Source organism: Zonotrichia leucophrys, chromosome 9 (assembly GCF_028769735.1).
Source record: "Zonotrichia leucophrys gambelii isolate GWCS_2022_RI chromosome 9, RI_Zleu_2.0, whole genome shotgun sequence".
NCBI classification, from domain to species: Eukaryota; Metazoa; Chordata; class Aves; order Passeriformes; family Passerellidae; genus Zonotrichia; species Zonotrichia leucophrys.
In genome coordinates, this window is record NC_088179.1 from 1,387,830 (window position 1) to 1,413,687 (window position 25,858).

The 25,858-nt window shown below is 48.3% G+C and overlaps 2 protein-coding genes across 5 annotated transcripts in view; one reads left to right on the plus strand and one right to left on the minus strand.

Moving 5' to 3' along the window:
* Window positions 1–6,428, plus strand: part of YEATS2 (YEATS domain containing 2) — a 49,146-nt gene extending 42,718 nt beyond the window's left edge. For all 4 annotated transcript variants that reach the window (XM_064720674.1, XM_064720675.1, XM_064720676.1 and 1 more), the window contains 3 exons: window positions 364–438; window positions 1,789–1,862; window positions 2,911–6,428. In XM_064720674.1, the coding sequence (XP_064576744.1) occupies window positions 364–438; window positions 1,789–1,862; window positions 2,911–3,019 (258 nt within the window). In that variant the 3' untranslated portion in view covers window positions 3,020–6,428. The remainder of the gene's footprint in view (window positions 1–363; window positions 439–1,788; window positions 1,863–2,910) is intronic.
* A 3,144-nt stretch (window positions 6,429–9,572) lies between these two features.
* Window positions 9,573–25,034, minus strand: MAP6D1 (MAP6 domain containing 1). Its single transcript, XM_064721107.1, has 3 exons — window positions 24,454–25,034; window positions 14,211–14,328; window positions 9,573–11,684 (listed from the first exon to the last, which is right to left on the minus strand). Exons 1-3 carry the CDS (start codon window positions 24,954–24,956, stop codon window positions 11,607–11,609), a joined length of 699 nt encoding a protein of 232 aa, XP_064577177.1. The 5' UTR covers window positions 24,957–25,034; the 3' UTR covers window positions 9,573–11,606.
* Window positions 25,035–25,858: the final 824 nt, after the last annotated feature.

The window sequence follows — 25,858 nt, forward strand, 5'->3', positions numbered from 1 at the left end:
GGAACTCCTGTGCCAGGAGTACTGTTTGAAGTGGTTTCAGTGCCCATAGCTGGGTTTAGGAAAGATGATGAGGAGATGGATTGAAGATATGTCCAGTTTTAAAATGGAGCTTCCATTCTCAATCCAGAGATGACCAGTGCAGCCTGGGTTTTGTGACTTTTAGAGGCATTTCTACAGGCTATATTAATTTTACCCAGATTTTTTAAAAATTAAGCTGCTTGACAGCTCTGTATGTCTACTGACTTCTCTTTTAACTACCCTTTGTTATAGGGTTTTTTTTTCTGTTAATCTCATCTAATTCTAGTACAATGTGCATTGGTTTTTTTGATATACTCATTCTTTTTTCTCTCTTGTATTTTACAGATAGGGATTTCTTTTCAACCTGCTGAGGTACAAAAGAATGTTTATGCATCTGTGATAGAAGATATGATTTTAAAGGTAAGAAATTACTTCACAGGAAGGGCTTGTCTGTAATTGTATTAATTCAGCAATTAGAAAGAAAGATGGAATATCTTTATTAATGTTCATTTATCAAATCAAAGTCTGTCATTCTGCATGAATAGATAGATACATAACTGCCCAAAGAGGGTTATACACTTTTGTGAGGGTTGGCTTGGACACAGAATAGTGATTTGCAGATTCTCACCACAACAAAGATACTGACTCATTCTGTGATTTTGAAAGTACCCTTTGCTTTGTCCTTCCCTTCAGAACTGGGGGGGATCTTTCAGATTGTGTAAGACTTGGCTGTTTTATACAAGGTTATCTATATTTTCCTGAATACTCCTCAGTTACTTTGCCCAGGTTGTCTCTGCCGGGAGACTGCTGGATTCTTGTGGAGAGTAACAGTTCTGCCATGTGTGAGAAACCATTTCTCCATCATAATCACTTCTGGAAAAACAGAGAAATGGTTTTGCACTAAAATTTGAACAGCAGGGATCTGAGTTCTTAGGTTTGGGCTGAAGGCTAATACAGATTATTTCTAGCAGCACTCTGCTGTATTTCATGCCAAAGATGATTTTTGGGGTTGTTTATACAAACTGCAGCATATCAGAAGATGAGTTTTACAAAATCTATTTGATTTCAGGTGGCACATGCACTAATGTTCATGCCTGTGCTGTCTCCCTGTTACTCCACAGTACATCCATCCATTTATAGACACAGATTGTAGCCATCAGGTTGCTCCATTATAATTGTAGAGTTATGCCAGCTTTCCTCACTGAACGTTGCAGAAACCTCTCCTCTGCTCTTGAATACAGCACAGAAAGCCAAGAGCCTTAATTAGCTTTTGACTGAGCCTTGGTTAAGGCAAGTGTTGGGCATATGGCTGCCCAGGCTGGGGGGTTCCTGTGAGGGTGTTCTGACAGAAGCCTGGTGACCACAGGAGAGGTACTGGCTCCCAGGAGAATATCTGCAGTCTGCCAGGTACAAAACCAGCTCTGCTGTGTGAGAGGGGGGGTCCTGAAATGCTCTTGGAAGCTCAGGCTCTGGAATGCTGGATCCACCCTGCTGGGCATGTACAGCTCTGCAGGTCTGGAGGGACAGCAGCTGGGCAGTTGCAGCCTGAGCTCTGTGCACCTCTGGCTCTCATTCTGTTAGATAAACCCATGTCTTAAGTAATAAAACTCACTCGGGTGTCTTGAACTGCCCTGTGCTGATCATTTGAGGATTGAAGCCAGCCAAAATTTCTGTATCTTCAGTGTAGCTGCTTCTACACTGATAGTTGAGCATTAGCAAGTTCCTTTGCTCTTTTTGTCATGGTGCCTCTGTTGCTGTCCCTTGTCCCAGGCTACTGAGCAGCTGATGAGCGATATCTTGCGGCAGGCGCTGGCGGTGGCGTACCAGACAGCTCCTCACAACAGGTACAGCTCGGGCTGCTTTGGCACTGCCCACACCAGCACTGAGGGAGGAATGGCCTTGGGAATTCAGTCAGCCTTTGTGTGCCTCACACCACCAGATTGAGGGAATTTATGGACTGTGCTCTGAGGAGAACCAAGCCTTAAGAGGGGTTTGTCATTTCGTGGCTCCCTAGTGGGAAGGGATGGGAACATAAACATTAAAAGCCGAGGCAGGGCTCTCTGCTGTTGCCGTGCCTCAGAGGCAGATGAGCAGTTTCTGCACAGCCACACTGCAAGGACCTGCTCTCTCTTGTCCATCTCAGGCTGCTGTGTAGACAGCTTAGCCATGGCCTGCCAGAACTTAACCTAAATAATCTCTGTTTTACTGATGCACACTTTTCTGCCTCAGATGCTGAGTAATTTTTATAGCATCATAAAATGATTTGGATTGGAAGGGACCTTAAAGATCATTGTGTTCCACCCCTGCCATGTGCAGGGACACCTTCCACTATCTCAGGTTGCTCCAGGCCCCATCCAGCCTGGCCTTGGACACTTGCAGGGATGGGGCTGCCCCAGCTTCTCTGGGCAACCTGTCCAGTGCCTCACCACCCTCAACAGTAAAGAAATTTTTTTAGTATCTATTGATTAGGCCCATTTTGATTTCTGTTCAGCAGCATTATTTGGGATCACTTAAATTGATTTTAAAAAGCCCAAATACCATGAGAAAACACTCAGTTCAATTATTCACTTGTATGCAGTATATAAATATTTACCTAATATATTAAAAAGTATGTATACATGCTATATGTACATACACAAAAATTAGTCTATAGAAGTTCAAGAATTCATGCTTTAGTACTTAATTTTCCTGTCCCAGTGCCCAAGAGATTTCCCCCCCCCAGTCATTTGAGTGGCTTTTTTTTGTGCTGTGATATTTTAATGCTTTCCCTGCATTGCTCTAACACCTGCTCTTATATCCTTTTTTTGCTTTGATTGTTATTTTTGCCTTGCTGCTTTATGGACATGTGGTTTTTTGTGTATTATAATAGCATCTCTGATGCATTCCCTGCAGGACTCCAAGAGAGATCACAGTGATGAATATTCACAAAGCCATCTGTAATATTCCCTTTCTTGACTTCCTCACAAACAAACATATGAAGATACTAAATGAGGAGCAATGAAATAGAGCAGAGAAGGTGCTACAGGAAAGGTGGATTTATGACTGAAGTTGAGCTGACAAATCCAGTATTTCTGTAGGACACTATTACATTTATAACATTGGGCTACTAGATTGTTACCTCCAATTAAAGATGCACCTTAATGCAACAAAATGATGCTCTGTTCCAAATCAAGTTGTTAAATGTCAGTGTTTACTTGGTAAGTGTATGTTCAGTGGCTGAACAAACATTGTCAGTTTGCATCGAGTTGCTAGCTGTGAGAGACTCCACAGGCCTGGTCCCTCTGAGACAGCTCTGCTGGTGAGACTGAACTGGTTTTTAAGATGAGAAGTGATGTTTTTTAATGCAGTCTACATACGAGTTGGTTTCCCCATACAGCAAGCAGGGCACTTGCTTTGGCACTGTGACTGTGGGAAAAGGCAAAGGCAGCAGTGTGAGGTGGGCCATTGGAGTGGATGGGTGGATTAGTGTGGATTTGGGGGAGCAGAAGGCTGAAGGCAGCAGCACATCTGGCCCTTCTTGCCTGAGCCCTGAGCGTGATGGATGTGACTGAACACAGCTGGGAAGGTTTGTCAGCAGCTTACTCAGCTAAGTGTCACCTAACCAGATTCCTTGCCTCTCTGGAGGAGGTGTCAGGTGCCACCTTTCTTAGTCACCGTGGGAAGGGTAGACTGGCACATCCTCAAGCAAGATGAACAAACCACCATCAGGCTTGGAAAGATTTGACTGACCACTTGTCCTGCGTGGGAATGGAGAGGAACAGAGATGATATTCAGAGTCTGGGCTGCCTGAAATGCTTGACTTGCCCAGCAAGTGCCTCCCCAGGCTGCCAGAAGGTTTGAAGAGTGCTGGAGGGCAGATGGCCAGCGGTGCTTTACAAGTCTTAATGTTCACCAAGTATCAGCCTGCACTGTGAAGTGCTGTGGGAGCAGCACTGCTTTGGCCTACGTTCTGTTTGACATGGAGAGGCCTGGTGGGATTGAAAAGTCAAGGATTTGCTGCTTGTTGGGAGATCCTCTGATGGCTTGACTGCAGGAAGAAGTTCTGCTACTAACCCCAGCACTTACCTGTCTCAGGAACACCACTGGTGAGGGAGACGTGTCTGCAGCCTGGCTATCAACACCTTGCTGCAGAAAGCTTCGTTGACAACATCCTGACCACCCCACATGCAGCACCCCTTTGTCCTGCCCCGTGGGTGTTTGCTGATAGTGTGAACAAGCCATTGTGAAGTCGGGACTCCTGTGGGACTGTGATGCTTTCAGCATGCTTGTTTTGTCTGGCAGTGCTGTCATGGGTGGAGCATGGGCCAAACAGCCAGAACCTCCAGTGTGCTGATCTCAGCTGGGTCTCTGATCTGCTGCATGGCCTTTGATTTAATCACTCTGTGCCTCAGTTTCCCCATCTCTGAGCATGGGGAGCAGGATACCTACCTCACAGGGGTGTACTGAGGCCTCGCTCTCGTTGGTGCCGTGCTTTGACAATACAAAGCCTTTTATAAACATTCAACTACAGTTATCTTTCTTGGCCTGGGGTAGGAGCAGAATGTTATCTTTTGGTGCTTTTTTGGGGCTAGAACACAGGCAATGGTAACTGAGAAATGCTTCAGTTAGAGGTTTCAGACTTGGAAGGAGACTAGTGTAAGTTTGATGCAGTGGTTAAACTGAAGGAAGCACTGTGTACCTCAGATGGGATGCCACCTGTCTTCTCCACCTTAAATGAAACCAGGGTCTGCAGGAAAGCCCCTCTCAGTTCATCACAGCTAGCAGGGAGCTGCAATTCTGTTGAATAAAAGAGTGGCAGAACCTTACCCCTGAATCTAGGAAATGGGACCAATGGATGAAATCCAAACAGCATTTAGAGAAGGACTTAAATGCCCCCTAGGAAGGACGTTACAGATGCTCTGGATTCAAAAGCTAATCCTGGCTTGCTCGGGTGAGCCGAGTGCAGGATTGCCTGTGAAAGGAAAGGGCACAGCTTAGCCCTGACATCACTTTATCAGCGGAGGTCAGTGTGATGGAGTTGAGCAGCAGTGATTATGTTCCAGCTCAGTGTTGAGTTGGGAGGAATCCAGGTAGCTGGGGAACTGCAGGCCCCCTGCTTTGTAGGCTGTAGTGACCCTGGGGTCTGTAGTGCTTTCAGGTGACCCTGTACACTTCATGAAAGGGCATTTTCAGAATCCCTGTCACTATCACAACAGCCTTGTGGGCAAACTCAGTCGTGCTATGATCTGCAATGACCTCGAGTACTGTGTGCAGTTTTGGGTGCCACAATACAAAAAAGACATTCAGCTATTGGAGAGCACCCAAAGGAGAGCCACGGGGATGGGGAAGCTGTGGGAGGAGTGGCTGAGGTCACTTGGTCTGTTCAGCCCGAGGAGACTGAGCAGAGACCTCACTGTGCTCTGCAGCATCCTCCCGAGGGGCAGGTACCTGTCTCCTCACTCGCCACCAGGGACAGGACCCACGGGAGTGGCATGAGGCTGAGTTAGAGGAGGTTTAGGTTGGATATCAGGAAAAGATTCTTCACCCAGAGGGTGGTTGGGTACTGAACAGGCTCCCCAGGCAGTGGGCACAGCACCAAAGCTGTCTGAGTTCAGGAAACCTTTGGACAATGCTCTCAGACACGTGGGGTGACCTGTGCAGGGCCAGGAGCTGGACTCAGTGATTCTTGGGGTCCCTTCCAACTCAGCCTGTTCTGTGATTCTGTACACATGCATTTCCAGCCCCTGCCTCTTGCAGGCTTTGTTTCTGGGATTCTCAGAACACCCAGAGCAGCTTTTGAGGATGCAGGAGCTCATCTTTGGGCATCTGTTTGCAAATTGTGGCTTCTTTGCCTGTGTCCTGCTTTTCTGTGAGGAATGGAGTTTCAGAAAAAGTCCTGAATCTGGCCCTCAAGCAGGCAGGTACAGAACCTCTTGTTCTTAATGGGGTTCTTGTAGTGGAGATCTATTGCTACATTTCTGAGCAACCACAGGTTATTCTCCTAGGAGATGCTATATTATTAGTATATAAAGTTTGCTGAAGAAAAATAAACTGTTAAAAGCAGATAGAAAATGACACATTTGTTTAGTTCTTCAGATGTAGGAAATGTTTGCAACGAGTTCTTTGCATTTTGAATAGTGGTGGGAGAAAGATTTGTTGGTGAGAAGTTCCTGTGGGAATTGCTTGGAGATAAGATAGAGGTTGTGGAATTTCACACATCCCTTCAGGTATTTGTGGAATGCAACAGGTGCGGTGTGTTGAAATGTTACAGTATATTTCTCTGGCTTTCTGAAGAGTTAAAGATCTCTTTACGAATATTGCCCCTATTTGTAATGCTGAGTGTTTAAATCCTTCATGTTATCTGTATTATACTGTATAATTGTGTAATATACGTATGTTTACAATAAATTCTTTTATTAGCTGTGCTAGGATTGCCTTGACTGTCACCTGTCACTCAGAGTTTCTCCAGATCCACAGATATCTTTGTACCCTGTGTATTCAGAATGTCGTAGTTAGTTCTGGATTCTTATCCAGAGGAATTGATCTGAAGGAAAAGGTAATTTCCCCCTTTTCTAGTTATTTTAAAAAGCAACTGGTTTTGGAAGCTGGGGGAGGGGAAGCCAGGAACTGAGCTCCTCAGAAGTTTTTATCTTCCAGAGGAGCCTGTTAAAATAACAAATCGTTGATTTTGGAAGACGACTGAAAAGTAACGTGGGTTGAGGTTGGCCCAGCTGCCAGATGCCCACCCAGCCACTCTCACTCCCCTTCAGAACTCAGGAGAAAGTAACATGTCTTACATGGGTCAGGATAATGTACCACAGAATCATTCAGTTTGGAGAACACCTCTGAGGTCACCCAGTCCAACAGTGGCTGCCAAGCCCACCATTAACCATGTCCACAAGTGCCACAGCTATGAGTCTTTTAAATGCCACCACAGATGGGGATGCCACCACTGCCCTGGCCAGATCAACGAAGTCCCTAGGTAAAAACAGGGACGTTGTGTACTGGTTACTGCCATCGGCAAAACAGGCTCGACTTGGAAAATTAGTTGAACTTATTGCTGAATAGAAGATGAATGGTGAGAGGCAAAGACATAAAAAAAATAAACCTCCAACTCCCCACAAAAAACCGGAAAAAACCCCCAAAACCCGAAACTGCTTTTCCCCCGACTTCTTTGGTGTCTTCAGTCCTTCGCCGCTAACTGCTGCCTCCTCCCTCCCTCAGGCCGGCCGCGGCTCCTCCGGCGGGGTTGGCGCCCTCAGCTGCCCGGGGGCGGCGGGAACCGGCGGTGCCCGGCACGGGGCAGCCCCGCTCCTCACGGAGAGCACTCACAGAGATCCCCCACCACAGCTCCCTCCTCTCAGAGACCCCCTCAGAGAGATGCCCCTCAGAAATGCCCTCACAGCGATTCTCTTCAAAGACCCCCTCAGAGAGATCCCCCCCCCACTGCTCCCTCCCTTCAGAGACCTCCTCACAGAGATCCCCTCACAGAGACGCCCATCACAGCTCCCCCCTCACAGAGACCCTTCACTGCTCCCTCCCTTCAGAGACCCCTTCACAGAGATTAACCTCAGAGATGCCATCACAGAGATTACCCTCAGAGATTCCCCCCCCCCAGCTTCCTCCCCTCAGAGACCCTCTCACAGAGACCCCCCCCACCACTGTTCCCTCCCTTGAGAGACCCCCTCTTGGGGACCCCCTCATAGAGATCCCCTCACAGAGACTCCCCCCCAGCCCCCTCCCTTTAGAGACGCCTTCAGAGACACCCTCAAAGAGACCTCCCCGCAGCTCCCTCCGCTCAGAGACCCCCTCACAGAGATCCCCCCACTGTTCCCTCCCCTCACAGAGATTCTCCTCACAGAGGACCGTCCCACCCAGCTCCCTCCCCTCACAGAGGCGCCTCCACAGCTCCCTCCCCTCACAGAGATCCCTCTCAGCTCCCTCCCCTCAGAGACCCCTCCACAGTTCCCTCCCCTCACCGAGATCCCTCTCAGCTCCCTCCCCTCAAAGAGACCTCTCCACAGCTCCCTCCCCTCAGAGATCCCTCCACAGCTCCTTCCCCACCACCCCCTGCCAGCGCTGGGCGCCGGCACTTCACACGGACAAGAACCGAAAGAGTAAGCGAAGTTACCAAACTTCTGTTGCCCTGCCCTGTGGGGAGGAGCCGTGGGTGTCTGTGAGCAGACTAACGCGCAGTTGTTTTTGGAAATGCTGCAGAACTCCGTGTTAATGCTAAATGCCACAGAAGTGCCTCCTGCCCTGGAAGTAAACACAGCCTTTCTTGGCTGCACGACGCCTTTGTGGCAAACCAGGTTGGTCCTTAGGATCAGGCATTGCTGCAGTGGCCAAGGCAGGGGAAATGGGGGTGACTAAGGTAGAGGTGATAGGTTTGCATCTGATTGTTCGCTCTCAAATAAATTAGTGAAATGCACAGAGAAACGTGCAGTTTATGAAAGCAAGCAAATCAGTAATGTGCTGCTTGTGAATTTTGCAAGTTCACAACAAGAACTCTCCTGAGCAATGGTGTATTTCCCACACCAAAGCTTACATTGAGCATGTGGTAGTGCAGGTATTCACTGCTCCCTGCCACAAAACTCACCTTCAGCACCCCAACAGGCCAGGTGTCCGCAGGATTAAACAAAACAAGCAGGTTCAGTGTCACCCTAGAGATAGTAAATTCCAAAGTAAACCCTTCTTTTTTAAAGGACATTTCTTTATGTGTCAAATAACCCTTACTTGCAGTGTGATTCACAATCGAAAATCCTTGAGGGACCTGGACATGGGCCCAGAGCAATTGGGAAGACAAATACTAGTGTGAGAGCAGTGTTGGAAGCAATTCTGGCATCACGACTCCCTGGAGCCTGCAAAACTCATGCAGATTTGACTTCTTCAGAGGAATTTGATGTGATACCTTTCGATGTGGCTGAGGTGGGCATTTTTCACACAAAATCAGGTAAGTTGCAGACACTGACAGCCAGTGGCATCACCCTGGACCTTACAGGTAAGTACCTGCTCACTTTTCCTTCTATTCATTGCTCAGGTACATTGAGCAGCAGCTTGTGAGCCTTTGGCTTTCTCCTGGAAGTCTCTTGAGGCATAGCTGGAAGAGCTATTGCGCTGTCTAGGGAAGCTGGTTGTATCTCCAGCACTTTTACTGACTGAAATGTTCTTGGGAATAACTGTAAAGCAGTGGTCTCTTCTACCATTCAATGCCATCACCTTTTGCTGTGATTTATGTGAGATGGCAGAGTGAAACTGAGGTGAAACAACAGGGCACAGCGTGGGTACTGCAGAAAGGGATCTACATCAAAGTGCATCAAACCTCTGTGCATTTCACAGGGAATGCAGCTGGGCCACAGCTCTGAGTGTGCCCTCAAGCTGTCCTTGCTGGGGGCTGTGCCTGGGGGAAGGTTCCAGGAGTAAGGAACTGACTGCTGATGGCTCTGAATGCATCCCCTGATGCACTGCTTGGTGTCTAGTGTGCCCTGCTGTCATGCAGTGACAAAATGTACTGCAAGGTTGAATATCTGAGGGTTGTATTTTACAACAACAACAAAAATATGTGAGAGAACCAATAGCCAAAATACATTTTAATTTATTAAATTAAATCCAGTCCATTTGATAAAATACAAGCTTATTATATTACCAATTTGTTTAAACCTGGGTCATTTTTTAAGAAATACAGTCAAATAAGAAGTGATAATAGACAATTTCCTTTTTACTTTTTTTTTCCTTGCTGTTAATAAAGTCCAGGATTGAAATGAACTTTAATAGTTTGAACAAAACTGTTAAAAACGTTATAAAGAGATTAAACAAGCAGATTGAATTCTTAGAAACATCTAACATGCAAAACTTCTTTTAGCACAGTTTGAATGCTTCAAATGAATTTCCTGAAAAATGAATTTCCTGAAAAATTATTTTGGCAAGCACTGGGATTACTGCAGGTTTCTCCAAGGATGAGTGTGGGACGAGCCATCCCTTGTCCCAGGCAAATGCAGCTCACTGCAGGTGCTCCCTGCTCTGGTGGTTGTGTTGGGTCCCACTATGGTGAGCAGGGATGGCACCATTAAATTCCCACATAATGCAGTGAGAGGATGCTGTCTGCATGTATTGCCAGTACAGTTCACATGCCAACAGCTCAAAAATTGTTCTTATGGGAATTATCAGCAATGCATTCGTTTTAGCAGAATCCCCAAAGTTCATTAAATTTGTCTTAGACTTCAGCTAGTAAGAAGGTTAAGAAAAAATCCTCCTGTGTAAAAGTCTGTTTTATTACAGATGAATGAGGATCTGATCACTGTTCAAGTCTGAGGATAGTTTCCCTTGTTCTGGACAACACACATGTGTTGCAAACACAAAGTAAAAGTTTTTCAATTTCTTTTTCCAAAATAATTAGTAAATCCATTAAATAAGCAGTAGGCTAATTATACTGCATAAGTTATCGAAATAGAAATTGTAAAGTCTTGATGAACAAAGGCTAAAAAAATGGTTTCTTAAAACACATGTACCTCAGCAAATGTTAATGCACAGCAGTCTAAAAAAATCAGCTTCAGAACAATGACACTTGGAACGGCCTATCTCAGAAATGACAGATGGCTTACATTCTACATTACATTTCTCTTTAAGAAGAATATCTAAGTAACATTCACTTGTGGTTGTTCCTAGCATTAGCATTACCAATATACAGGCGATAATTGAGGAATTTCAAGGCAATATTTTCCACCTTGCATATGCAAAGAGTTAACATTTATTAAAAGTATAAGCATATCCTTTTCATTAAAGGATCACAAATTGCTTTAGGTAAAATCCATGTACAATATTTACAGCTATACAAGTTATGTAAGTATCTTAGATCCTCTGGAGAGTACTGGTGGGTGCCTAGCTGTATCCATGCACTCCTCTCCACACCAGCCTGGTGCACTGCTGGCAGGGCTGTCTCCTGGAGTTCAGTCCTCTCTTGCTCCTGCATCAGCTCCCCAGTTTTGGAACTATCCAGCTTCCCAGCCTTAAAGGCCCAGGACACTGCACGTGCCAGATTTATTTCAGAGTTCAATGACATTGGCTTCCTCCAGCTTCTAAACCAACTTTGGAAGTTCAGAGCAGCCCCTTGGAAGCTGTGCTTTCTGGTGATGCCATTTGAGGTCCTACTCCCAAAACCCCCCAAGAAGCTCAGAAGTCAGCCAGACTACTCCCTCTCTTTCAGTGGCCTACTTAGAGGGTGTTGCTAAATAAAACTGGTTTGGGTTTTAATTATCCATCCTGCCTGCAACCGTTTTCCCTCCTACCCTGTGTCTTTCTGAGTGGGGCTGCTGCCTGCAATCCTGCCTTTGCTGCCCAGAGTCAATCTCCTAATGTGACGCCAGCTGGCATAGTAATGAACCTGCTCCTGTGAAAAACTGGGTCACTCCTTGCAGCGTGCTGTGCCAGCTCTGAACCAAGCTTTGCGGTTTGTTGTGTGAACAGAAAGTGTGTGTGCATGTCATTAATCACTGGAGCTGCTTCTGGTAACACTGGGCCTTTGATCTTAACGCTCCTCATGAAAATTGCATAGTGGTACATCTCTAACAAACTCCAGGTTTGAGCTGCCTGGCTGTGAGGAGGGTCCAGGTTCACACGTTGAGGATCCGTGATGGCGCCTGGAAAACAGCAGAAGGGTTGGGGGAGAACCTGGTCTTCACCTCTGGGATCTGGAGGGGTGAGGAAGGGAGAAAAGCACATTAGTGTGACACAGGATACAACTGTCAAGAGTTTGAGGGGCCTGGGGTGTTGTGAGGATCTATCTGCTCTCCCTGTAACCGTGCCCAGGTGTTAACCCAGTGAGATTGGTCTTGCTGCACAGGGTGATTCAAGGGCACGTGTGATGCTGGCAAACACTGCAAGCACCACAACAAATTCACTGCTGGATGGGTGCTGGATTGAAGTGAGAGGAATTACAGTGGTGTGTGTCTGGTCCTCAGGCTTTTGGAGAATGCCATCCAGGCTCCATCAAAATGTTCCACTGTAATGCTTTATGGGGCCACGGCCCATGTCTGCTGTGAAGAGAGGTGCAGACCTGGAGGACCCAAAGGAGACAAACTGGTAACTGGAGATGCCAGGCTGTTAAACTGCAAGGACTTGGATAAGGATGTAAACTTCTCACACTTGGAGGAAAGGCAGAGATAGCAATGGTCGCTTTCTCTGATGTCTGTGGAATCAGAATTTCATGCAATATGCAGCCCCTGTAGTTGTACTGAAGCATGAAGGACACCTGGATGCTTCTGTCATCCCTAATGCTGAAAACTCAAAGGATTTTATATAGGACTGGCTGTAGATGTGCATCCAGCCCAGGACTCGGGGTGAATCTGGCCATAAAACATGAAAGGGTTGAAAGCTCTGCTGAGTATGCTGATGGCATCATCCAAGCAGAGAAAGAAGTGCAAAACTACAAAGAGAGTATAGGGAAAGCTATTGATCTCTGGCTGATGTTGTTTCATTGTTCTGATTTTTCCATTCCTCTGGGGATGCATCTGACACACCAAGGAACAAGTGCAATGTCATAAAAAACATGCACAGCTCAGTGGCTGGGGAGAACCAGCAGCCTGAGCCCTGCATTGCAGGCTGTCAGGACACACCAGAAACCTGATTCCCATGTCTGGCAAAGCCAGGGGCTCCAGGTGAGAGGGAAAATCCTCATGGCCAGGTGTAAACCAGGGAGAACTGACTTCTCTTTGGACTGGTGGCTTTTTGGCACCATCTTCATTCCTGGCTACACCTTTGCCGTGCTGTCTGTTAGAGAGACTGCGATGGTGCCCTGGGGCTCCAGGAGGTGGGACCTTTGCTTGCATGGTTCAGAGAACAGTGGCCTTGGTAGCATGTGTTTGTGTCTAGAATTCTAGTCTTTGCTTTCCCTTCCTCAAGAACTGGGATAGGGACCTTCAGGGGTTTATCTGGAACCCCCTTCTTTGCATCCCAACTGACAAACTGGAAACCACCATATTTTTACTCCCTAGGGTCAGAACACAAAATTAAATTAACAAGGGTGAAATACGAGGTTAAAGGGTTAAATGCAAGGTGTATCTCATCACTGCACCTCAGTAAACAGCCCAGGCTATTCAGAGCAAGGAGGAAGTTTTGGTGAGGTTTGCACATTCAGTTTTGCCTGAGGTCACTGTCCCACTTTCAGCAGAGCTGGCTATACCCATCCTGAGCCTTGTTGCAGCAGTGTGCCAGCAATCCTCTGCGGAGGAGGCACTTGACTGTCTGCTGATTAAACACTTCTTCCTTGTCTCCTCCAAGGCAAAGATTTACTTTGCACATGTGGCCCTGGAGTAGCTGCTGTTACCTCTGCTGGCACAGCTCACTGTGGCTGGGGAGTTCAGCCCCAGCCCTAGCTCTGCATTCTGACTCATTCAGTGCAGCCTGTGAACAATTCCTGTGCTGTTCTCTTTGGTGGTCTAATGCAAAAAGCAGCTAAAACAGAGCCTTGGCAGTGACACTTCCCTTTCTTCTGGGGACGGGGAGTGTGGGGGGCCCTGTCAGGGAAAATGCTGAGCACAGAATGTTTCTCATGGGATTTTCAACAGCACCTGTATTTCACAGCAAGAACATTATCCTTGCTGGTATAGAGAAACTCACAGAAAAAAAATGTAGAGACTCACCGGAAAATCCAAAGGAAGTCTCAGAGTGTGCAGCTTGTGTGTTCATCACAGCCATGTTCTCCTTGGCATTTGTACTGGGGGCAGCTTCTGCCCACACCAGCAAGGGGGAGATTTGTGCTGTCTGGGCAGGTGCTGTTCCTTAGGCAATGATCTGCAGATCCCCAGGCAAACAGCTGTGCCCAGAGGCCAAATCTCACTCTGCAAGCCTAGTGCTAGTCCCCACTGACTGCTGCAAGTTAGTGCAGGAGGTGTCAATGGCACCTTACACACAGAGGGGTGATGGCACACACCTTGTGCATATGGTATAACAGAGGGAATCGTAAATCTTGAACTTCCTTCCAGTTTAAAATCTTTGTCTTGGGTTGAATTATGATCAGTTGCAGTATGACATTGTCTAGCATGGCTTTCTGAAGGCAAGGGATGGCCACATTACCTAATGGGCAGAGACAAAACAGTTGTCCACAAGGATGTGGCTTCATCCTAAATGCACCACAGCAATCAAATATGAGGAGTTCCTGATGTGCACTTTGGGCATTATTCACACTGACTTTAGGATTTTTAAAAATGGCTAATTACCTTAAAGTCTGCCTTGTAGCTTGTCTCTTGAACAAAATGGTCTTCTGGGATAATGAAACCTTGTTTTGACTTTATAGGCTTGGATGGTTTTGCTCCAGTCCATGGGCGATACTCTTGTCTGAAATGAGATTGTCAAGACAGAAGAACTTGTAAAAGACAACATTATCACAGGGTACTTCTGCTCAGAGGGTTACACAGCCAGAAGGCAAGGTGGGATGCAAGCAGCTTGCAAGGCTGACCTTGTCTGAGGCATACCAAGTGTTGAATAAAAGAACTGAGCCTAGCAGCCTGTTTCTCTCAGAAAGCCCAGACTGAAAGATGGAACAGGGCACACTGGGCTAACTGGATTCCCTGACTTAACTCTTTTTCTTTTCCTACAAAATGTGCTCTGTCCTGGAGGTCATTGGTGCTGCCCTCCTGGTTACTTTTTGCATGCTAGCCCACAGACCACTTACAAGGTAAAACACTGTCTGGCACGTTGGCCACTCACATTTTAAGACACCTTGGTCTGATGTGTGGCCCTCACAAAAGCCAAGCCTGCTGATGTTCCCATACTGAGTGTGGCTCTCTCAGCAGCAGGAGTGTTTGCCAGTGTGGGCTGTGCTGCACAGCTGTGGCAGCTCAGCCTGAAATGCATCCAGAGGGAGACACCATCTCAGCTGGCAGATGCTTACGCTGATGATTTTCCTTCAGATGGGGGGAAGTGCTTTAAATCTGCATGAGGATGTCTGAGAAGGCATTGCTGCTCCAAGAATAAGTCAGCCAAGGGTCATCTGAGAAATGCACAGACTGCACTGAGAAAGGGGCAGCACCAAAGAACAGCATTGCAGGGTCTGCTTAGTTCAGCTGCCAGCTCCCTTCTGCAGCTTTCCCTCAGATTCCCTGCACCCCTTGTCACAAACAGGCCTCACTAGGGCCCCTGCCATCAGGACTTGCTGGATGCTGCAGCAGCAGCCAGCTGAGCTGTCTTGTTGCTCAGAGGAAGACAGAAGTCTGTTCTGTTTGTGAGTGTATCTCTGGCAACGAATTCAGGCAGCTTTGTAGCAAAAGGAGAGGTGACTAACCGAGATGTGACCATCTTATTTTCATCCCCTGCCATGGTTCAATAACCACATTTTACTATCTGCTTATATACAGGATCAAGGGGTAAGACTGAGGCTTGTTTTAATGTGTCAAGCTTATCTTTGATCACAGCCTTTCTGAGTTTAATTTTCCCAAGCATGCTATTTGCTTTATTTATAATAGTTGCAAATTCCTCTTTTAAATCTCTAACTCAAAGTGCATAAGTGTTATTTTAGAATGAGTAGTTTGGATTTGATCCTTTTAGTATATTATGGACAATGTCCTATGGAAGAACTGTTGGAAAGGAAAGCCAGGCCCCTGTCAGGGCTGTCTGTGTTGCATTGCAAATCTTGTTTATAATCAATCAGTTTGTTCTTGCTGTCCTGAGCTGCCACCTTCTGCCTTCTCTGCACCATGCTGTTTGGGCCTGCTCAGGCAGCAGGTGAGTGCCCACACAGCACCCCTGGTGCCTCAGGTGAGTGCCCACACAGTACCCCTGGTGCCTCAGGTGAGTGCCCACGCAGCATCCCTGGCGCTGGTGGTGCCATTCCTGCTCCCTTCCTGTCACACCTCAGGATAAGGCAGCACTTTAGAAGAAAGGTGATTTGGACCAAGCAATGCCCCAAGAAGGCAACATTTCAGCAGGGAATCCCAGATGTGAATGAAAGCAGAGCTAAATCTGACCTCTGTCCTGCTGCACAGCCAGAGAGAAGACACAGCTAGTGGGCAAAATAGCAGCAAAATGGTACAAAACCATCAGTTACCTCCCCACAGTTTCTAGGAACTGGAACCTGCTGCTCCACATAAAGCCCCATTTCCTCAGGAATGCTGGTGGCATTGATTCCTAGTCATTCATGCCTGTGCTGGCTGATCTCCCTGCTGCAATGGAGTGTGTCTCCAGCTTTCAATGAATGACTGTGCTGCCTGCCTGTGCAGCCAACTCTGTCTCGATGCTTTATAGCAGATCATTTGCTGATTTGGCAGGCCCCCAAGCTCAGTCCTTTTGGATCACAAGACCCTCGTTTTGGCTGGAAGTCAAACCATTCTCCTCTCAGCCTGGATAGTCAAAACTAGTTTTGAGGCACCTACATGCACTGAGGAAATGCTCCCCACAGAATCAGAAACATAAGGGCAGATACAGTCATTGCCCACACCACAGCAGCATTTCTGGTTTGGAACTGGGATTTTGCTCTGGGGGAACCCAGAACTCTGAGCCAAAAGTGAGGGGCAGAGTAAAACAGAGACAACTTAGCTTGACTCCTTTTGGGAGCTGAGGTACTGAACACAAGAAAGGAATATTATAACCTTTGGTCAAGAAAGTGCAGCTAACTAAATTTGCTCTGCTTCTAAGCTTGCAGGACACATAAGCTTGTATTCCCATCTCCAGCTGCATGGCCAAGAGTCAGAAAGAACACGAGCCCAAATATCAGTCTGGTGACTTGACTAGAAATCAGTCTTGGAGTCATCAGTGGAGTCAATCTGAGCAAAGCCTGGGGAAGAGGAATGACCTGTTTTTATGTTACTTAGTTTAAGATGTCAAGTGCCAAGATTAGTGACTGTCTCCCCCTTTGTACCCTGTGTAGTGTGACATCCAGCTGCTGCTGGGGGTGAATATGTGAGACTGACTGTTGCTGGTGGAGACCACGATCTTCATCCTTCCTGCTGCACCCCTCTCCTCCTCCCCCTGTGCCTAGGCAGCAGCAGTTGTCAGGGCACTTTGGGACTGCAAGGACCTGCAGTGGAGGGAAGGTAGCCTCCAGGCCGGAACTCAGTGACCAGGCTCTCCTGAGGTTCTGTTTTCTCCTCCACTCTTGCAACCTAGAGGTGAATTTCTGATCTCCACAAATAGAAATGACCTGGTGGTAGCTGAAGTACTAAACCATTGGGGTTGTGAAAGAGAAAGACCTCCTGAGTAGCACACAGGTTTTAAAACAGCAGTGATCAGAGGGGAAGGGCTGGTTTTTATGTACTGCTGTTTCTTTACCTCTAACTCACTCTAGGAATAATTAAGAAGCAGCTTTTTGCCAGTGGGTTGCCCCAGTGCTTTGATCATATAAATCACTGCTTTTTCAACTGTTTCTTTGCTCTTTCTCAAAATTGGTTATTAGAGCTCGAGAAAAGGCATTTCTTTTGTAATGTGTGGGGATGTGTCTGCAGGGGAGGGTCTGAATCAGTGCAGTGTGGAGAGGGAGGCTTGTGGCCTGCTGGGACAGTTTAACCCCTGTGGTGGTGAGAGATGGAGCAAGTGGGAGTACAAATAATGTATAGGCTAGAAACAAAGACAAACCAGCACTGGAGTGTTAATTACCAGGGTGTTGTGATGAAGCCCAGCATTGATGAGAGCTGCTTCACTGAGCTGCTGTTTATGAGCCACCTCCCCCCGGGTGAGCAGGACTGCCTGTACCAGGCTGTCAAACAGCTGAGGCAGGGGCCAGGCAGGAGAAATGGCCCCACCATCATTCACCAGCATGGCCCTGCAGACTTCAGGGCATGATTTGGGAATGATGCATTTGGGATTGGTCCTTCTGTTCTTTCCAGCCACACTGGCTGCTGCTGCTGCAGCTCGAGCTGCTGGATGCTGTGACTACACAATGACCAGCCTATGTGCTGCCTCCAGCTCTTTCCCTATTCCATGTGCTCTACTGTTTTCTGCTTTGCAGAGAAAGCTGTCTGCAAAATCCTTTTTATTTCACTAGTGACCTAGTGAAAATCTAGCCTAGAAAGCTTTTTAATTTCACCAAGGTGAAGGGCACTTCTGTTAGGTGTAGGGAGGCAGTGGGAATGCCAACAGTGCTGTTTGCAGTGCTGGGGCTGCTGTTTCCATACAGATTTATCTTCAGCACTGATAGTCATGGAGCACCAATGCCAGAGCAGTTGTCATTTTAGTACCTCATCTTTATGTCACAGTTTGCTTCCCATGATTAATTATCACTGGTGGTTCTGAGCCACGGCATAACATTTCTTATATAAGAATTGGAGAAAAAGGCTCATTCTGTATAGCTGACCATAACTCAGAGCTATGCTGCCCGACCTAGTCTGTGTTCATTCTTCTCCCCTCTTCCTTCTCATACCCAGCACACCAGTGACAATTAAACAGCATCATGAACATTTTTCCAAATTTCCTTTTAGAAGGAACTTGTGTGCCCAGCTTGGGCTTTCTTTTGAAAGTACAAACTACTCTAGAGTCCCCTGGAGAAGTCAGACTGGTGTGGGAGAGGTTTTGCCTGAAGGTGTGGGGTGTGAAATGTCTCTGCAACACAGCTCTTCACAGACTACTGTCAGGGCTGTTCTGGTTTGCCCAGGCAGAGCTGGGTGTTCAGCAGTGCTCTCCCAAGGGACAGCCTAAGTGTTGGCAAAGCCCTCCACAGGTCAGGGAGGGTGCTATGATGTCTCCTGGCAAATGGAGGATTGCAGATGTTACAGTGAGAGCTCTGCATGACAAAGTCAGGAGCCCTCCTGGATAATGGAGCCATTGAACTGCTTCTCCTCTGAGCTGTGTCAGACACTGGTGGGGTGCCCTTCCAAGCCTCAGACACAGAGGCAGATTGTGCCCATCCTTCTACCCAGCCAAAGAGCCCAGCATGAGGATAGAAATGGGGAAAAGGCTGAAGGAGGGAAGGAAAATAGAGGGGTAGAGAAAAGACATAGCAGACAGACAGACCAACACACAGGAATTACAGAGGAGGAAAGCAGAAGCTTTTTGGATATTTCCTGTCTCAACTCTCACCTCCAGTAAGGTCAGGCTGTTCATAAGTCATAAGAAGGAAGCAACAGCGAAAGGCTTGAATGAAAGTACAAGACAAAAGCCCTAAGACTCAAACTGTTCTCTTAGGGTGAGTTTTAGGGAGTTCCTTTACTCACAGGCAAATGCCCAAGTAAGGAGCACTTACATTGGGGTGACAGGACAGGCAGCTGCTTCTCTTTTATCAGAACATGTGACTGGGGATGTGTGGGTAGGTCTGAGGGTCTTGACTTCTGCCATCCACTCATTTTCCATTCTTTCACTCTAACATAAGTCTGAATGGACTTTAAGTGGAGGAAATGCCTCCTACTTTAAGGAACATCTTTGAATCCCACATTTCAGTTCTACAGCATAGCTTGCACAGCAGACACCCCCTCTATTCCCACCCCACTGTGTCTCTCTCACACACCTCTGTGCCCCTCCAAGCCCTCCCTGCCCCAGCCAGGCTATGCAGTGCACAGTGGCACTCTCTGGATCCATCCCAATGCCTGCACCAAGCAAGCTTACTTCTTAAATAGCATAAAAATCAGGGGCTTGAGTATTAATTTCCCCAGGCAGCGAGATACTTAAGAATGTAAAGATAACTGTAAGCCTTGATTATAAAAGATTTACTGCTATTATTAAGGATAAGCATGCCTTTAAAGATCTTGCTGGATCAAGGATGGAGCTCCTCATACACAGTACTATTAACCCTGCAGGCTCAGGTTCAGCAATCCCATACATTGCTGAACACAAGCTCAGGTATTTTCACTGCTTTCTGCACAGCAAAATAATAAGATGCTTTTCAGAGTGAGGAGTCACCACAGCTCCCTTTGCTTTTCTGCACAAGCACTGTGCAGAAGGCAGATGAATGTTTAGGCAGCCTAGTAACACACACTGAGTGCATCCATAGGTATGAGGAAAAGCCTTCACGTGGTATCCCTCCTGGTCAGGGATGTCTGCTTCATGGTCATGGAATAGCATGTGCTGAATATTTGTACAGGAGGATTGGAATTCAGTTTGCTGAGGTATCTTCCACCTGATATCCCCAAAAATCATGAGCAATGGCACAACAGACACCTTTCCTCTTAATTATTCCAGCTCTTTATGAGGTTTCTTTTCATCAGAACAACATGGCTCACTCTGGGTGAGCAGGAAACCCTCCTGATCTCAAGGCCCCAGTTTGATGTTTTTCACTGCTGTGCTTCCCAGGTGCAAACCAGCTGAGTGCTCTTGACTCTCACACCTGCTCAAAATGTCATGGAAACCCCAGCTGCAGAGACTGGGCTCTGCTCAGGGCCTGCACTGTATGTGTGTGCAGAAACTTGCAGTCATCTCCCAGTTCCCCAAGTGCCAATACAAGTAAAGATGATGGGAAAAGAGGCAAAACAACTGCTCACCGCTCTGCTGCAACATTTTCACTTACACACCTGAAGTGTTTTCCAAAAGCTGGCAGGTTACTGAAGGGAGAACTGATGTCTGCAGTGATTTATAGTGTAGCTGAGCCTTGAACAGGGTTCTCCTCCCAGCAGTACTAGCCCTGACAGAGAAGCTGTGCCTTCATCCCTGTTGCCTTCTAACAAGGTGAGAAGATGACATCCAGAGAACAGAGCCAGGTGGGGATGCTGACAGCACCAGTTTCTCTCACTCTCTGTTAAGGGAGCTAAGTAAAGCACTTCTCTATTTCTAGAGTGTCTGCTAAATGCAATCAAGACCTAGTACTACAATTAATGGTGTGCAAAGCCAAAAGTACACAGCACCTGCAATTTACTGCTGAAGGGAGAAGTCACTTCCGTGACACCAAAGGACAAACCCTTGGGAAGGTGCAGAGAGGCCACTCAGCACTTTCTTCTGCCTCCTCCAGCATCAGTAAGGTGTAATCTACTGCAACCCTCTGCAGCAGTCCCCAGGATCTTTTCACAGTTGGAGCACATCCCATTTTAGGCTTTCAAGTGCAGCTTGTATTGATTTGCCTTAACCTGTGTGCCTGAGCGTGCCTGAGCTCCCACAATGCACCCCCATTGGGTTTGACTTAATTTAGACCCTGCAAAACTCCAGCCAAAATTCAGGGACTGAAGGGAGAGAGAAGCTGCCCAAAGATCTGGGGACACAGGGCAATAGGGCAGGGAAGTTGTAGGGCAGTTTGTAGGGCAGGCAGTTGTGCTGTCCTTCCACCTTTTATTCAGTTATTATTTCAAAATACAAAAAATCCTCACTTCCTCAGGAGTACAGGTATTGCTCCAACACCCCCTCCACCTTCATCTTTACTCTGGCCATAGATTCCTCCAGTCTCAATCACTGATCCCAGAGGTTTATTTTGTTCTGGGAAATGCCAGGTCATGCTGAGCAGCTTCACTATGTACAGACAGATTTGTGTGCAGCTGTGTTTCCTTCTGAGCTTAGCAGAATGCAGAATAAAGGCTCACAGGAGCATTGCACTCGTACACAAAACCACATCAAATGGTGCTGAATGTTACAGGGGACCCAACACTACCCTTGGGTGCTGCACAGAAACAAACACAACAGGCTGCCAGAGTCAAAATTCCTGAATTAAAAAAACCCAAACAAACGAAAAAAATCTAAAGAAATCCAAACACCTTATAGAGTGAAGCAAGAAAACCAGTATTGCAATTAAAAGCATGGAGTGGACCAGGTATCAATGCCAACTCTTCTGCATTGACAGACTTGTCTTTCCCACTAAGCAAGCCCAGGCAGCTGCTGAGAGCTGGCACAGTCACAAAGTACAGGTGGAGGCTACTGCCCAGCAGTGCCCACACTGCAGGAGCCAATCCTCCAGGAGTCTCACAGTGCATGGCTGACCCAGCTGTGCACAGAGCCTGCTGGAGCACAAAACCCCAATGACCATTTCTTGGGGGAGTGGACACAGCTCCCATGCAGACAAGCCAGTCCTCAGGGCTGACCCACAGGGGGGCTGATACTCCTGCAAGCAGAAAAGAGGGAATCTCCCTAATGTTCTCAGTGAGACTGTCTCACAAAAACCATATGTTCTCATACCTTTGCTTCTCTCCACCATCTGCTGCAGCAGTCCCTGCCTGCATGTCTCTGTAGGACACTTCCTTTTTCTGCCCCAAAGACATCATGGGGTTCCCAACCTCCTCCTCAGGACACAATGGGCCTTAGTAAGAGATCCTCCCTTGCTCTGCCTCTACCATAGGTGCTCTGCCTTCCCTGCTGCCCTCACACTTCAGGGGGAGTACAGTCTACAAGAAGTCAGGAGATCCCTGTTGCCAGAGCACAGTGGGGCTGTGCATGGCCACCAAGGGACAGTTTAATAAACAAGGAGGGTGTTTATGGTCTTTGATACCGAGGCAGATGAAGAATATCAATCCTTAATGGTGCTGGTCAGCTACTACCTGAATAGTGGACAAATGCTTGCAGACTGCAGTGCTGCCTTTGGAAAATAAGGTAAGAGGAGAGGAGTGAACTGTAGTGGTTTTCATGGAAATGTCCTTGTGGGTTGTGAGTGCTCAGCTTACCAAAGGTGGATGTGCTGTGATCAGCCCTTCCCTGCTTCAGACTGCAAGAGTACCATCACAAACCCAGTACCCCAAGTGTAACTAATAATGCGTGTAACTATGCCAAGTACATGCTTAGTCTTTAAAAAAAAACTAAATGAAAATATACTCTTGGAGCCTGTGAAGCTATTGTGAACTTTTCTCCTGCTGCTTGTTGTGTGCTCAGTGGTACGGGGACTTAAATGTGATGTTGTACCAGTTGAAAAATCTAAAGAAACTATGGGAATTACTGGAATAAGGCAAAAGTGGTTTGATTTTCATAGTTCTGTCTGCATCAGTTTACTGTGCCTTCAAACAGCCTAAAGGTTTTATATGGGAACTTTCTTCTGGTGTGGCTGCCCTGGCTTGTGCCTCCATCCTTGCCATTAACTGCTCCTTCTTTCAGCTCTGAGTAGTTCCTCAACTACCTTGAAGTCTTACTTTTTGTAAAATTTGTTTTGGTTTGCATGTTGGTATGTTGCCCCAGCCAGTACTTTGTCCTGTGATCTGTAAACTTCTTGTTCTTTGATGACAGTAGTTGAGAGCCTTTGTAAGAACAGACAAGTCAGAGGGCAGGAAGGAGAGAGAAGTGACTGTGAGCCCTTGAACAGCTACAGGAAAGCTGTGGCTCTAATGCAGGCTGATGCAGCCTTCCCTCGAGTCAGGCTGAAAAGGCAGGGGAGGCTTCAACAACGAGGTGGAGATGGATGTTTCTGAAAGATGAATCTTGCTAATCTTGTTCTACATAGGTTTCTCTGAAATAATTCCTTGCTGGTTTTAAATTTAAAAGTGCTTTACCTCAAAACCAATAATTACTCTGTGATTGTCCTGTGAGATGTGGCAAAGGAGAAAACAGCACATAAATTCAAGCACTGCAGTTATCCTTTCAGTCTGCATGTTAACTGCACATAGCTGCCTGTGCAGGAGGAGTGGGATAAGCAATGCTGCTGTGCAGGCTGGTAATCCTCCCCGAGGCACCCAGTTTGTCTTAAAAGCACTGTGATAAATAATCTAATGAATTGCAGGGATGAAATTTCCCCTAGGTAGATAATAATATGCAATAGGTGCCTAAATACTTGTGAATCAGTTAGAATAAAAATAATTACTCTATTAGTATACCTCATAGGTATATTAAAACCTGCCAAACATCATTATGAGGGAGCATGTGGTAACAACATGAAACTGATACAATATTCAACAGCAGCACTGTAGGAGCTGAAATCCCTCTCCTTCCATGGAGGATGTCAGTAAGAACAGAAGTTGGGTTTATGTGCATTCCACCTAACTGCTTGTTCCCAAAAATAAGCATCTGTAATCTGTCATACTGTTCAGAGGGAAAGGAAGACATCAATAAGATAAACCACTTAATTTTTAAAGGTTCTGAGACAAGTGGTTTGTGATAATTTCTTCCATTGCCCATTAGATGACATAGGGGATATATCCTGCAAAATGTCTTCTTGTCTGACTAATCTTTTAAGGCTGTAATTTGGCTCGCCTTGAATGTCGCATTCCAGGAGTTTTAAAGGGAAAACGATGATGGCACTAAGGGATGCGGCTCTCGGGCACGGACGGGACTCGGGCAGCTGTCGGAGGTGCCGTGTCTCCCGGCAGCGGGTGGGTGAAGCGCTGCTGCGCCAGGGCCGGCATCATGGAGCTCTCTCCTCTCCCGGACCGCGGGGCGCGCACCGAGGCGGCTCCGCTGCCCCGGCACAGGGGCCGCAGGGGCCAGGCACCCGCCCGAGGCACAAGGGACGCTTTTAAGGACAGCATTTCCAAAAGCAAAGGCGGCTTCGGCGAGAGGCTGAGCCCGCCGGCGGGCCGGCAGCCCCCGTCCCCCTCCCCTCGGTGGCGGCTCCCCCGCCCCGCGCTGCGGAGGAGCGGCCCCCGCCCGCGGCAGGAGCAGCCCCGGCTCGGGGCGGAGCGGGGACTGGCCGGGCCCGGTTACCTGTAGGAGGTGGTGTGGCCGCCGTCCGCCTGCGAGCGCGGCCGGAGCTGCTCGGGGCCGTCGATCGCCGGTCTCCCGCCGCCGCCGGGCAGGGCGCAGGCGGCGCGTCCCGGGGCGGGCTGGGGGGCGGCCCCGTCCCTCCCGCCGCCGCCGCCGCCGCTACTGGCGCTGACCCAGGGGAAGTCGTCCCTCCTCGGGAGGGGCCACGCTCTGAAGTCCCGCCGGTACTGGGTCTCCGCCGCGAAGGGCTCTTCGGCGGCGGCCGCCCGGCTCTTCCTGCGGCCGCTCGGCTTCCCGGCGGCGGGGTCCCGAGGGCGGCGCACCGGGGCGGGCGGGCGAGCGCTGCCCCGCGGAGGGGGCCCGCCGCGCTGGGGCGGCCCGTCCTCCTGCTCCTCGATGTCCGAGTAGTTGTGGATGGTGAGCGGCACGGAGAGGTCGGACTTGTCCAGCTGGCTCCAGAAGCGGGCCAAGCAGCATACCCGGCTGATGCAGGGCCAGGCCATGGCCGCGGCCGCAGCCCCCGCCTCGCCCGCAGCGGCGCCCGCGGCTCCGGCGCCCGCAGCCGGCCGCGCTCCCGGCTTCAGCCCTCATCGGCGGCAGCCCCTCCTCCCGCCGCCCCCTTCCCCGGTAACGACACCCCCTCGCCGGGATTACGGCCCGCACACGTGACCCGGCTGCCGGCGGGAGCCCCGTGCAGCTGCGGGGGCTGGCGGCGGTGCGGGCGTGGGGAGCGCGGCCGGCACCGGACCCCGCCGGGCTGCGTGCCCGGCTGCCTCGGGGGGCACCGGCTCTGCCCGTGCTGCTTCGGGCCCGGCGTCTGTCGGTGCTTTGCGAGCCGCTCTTTAGGTGCCCGGGAGCGCCGTAGCGCGTCCAGGGACGGCCCCGGCCAGGAGCGCTGCTCCGCGCTAGCCGGGGGTACTGCTCAGCTCTACCTTCGAGGAGCCGTAAGCGTTTGTATGCCAAACCTGGCGCTTATTTTAGAAGTGATCTCCGTGAGAAACAGCAGCATTGCCATGCTGGTTTCCAAGAGCTTCGTGCAAATCCTCACCTCTCATAATCCCTCTCCATTTACATTAAACCAATTCACTATTAAAATACTAACTATTGACCACAATCCAAGCATCTATTATATACCTCAATATAGGACCTACATCCTTTACTGTTCGCTGGAGACTGTAAATTACAGCTTTCCTTTTAGACATTCAGGTTCAAAACCAAACAGCCCTGGCATAAACCATTGAAACTGACAAGAATTACATCAGGAATAAAGTCAGGCTTTTGAATTTTGACATTTTATGGCCGGTAGCCACTTATTACATAATGCTCCTCCACAATTCCCCATTCAGTGGGTTATTACCAAAGCTGAATCTCCCAAAGAATCACCAAACTGTGAAATGCAATGCTG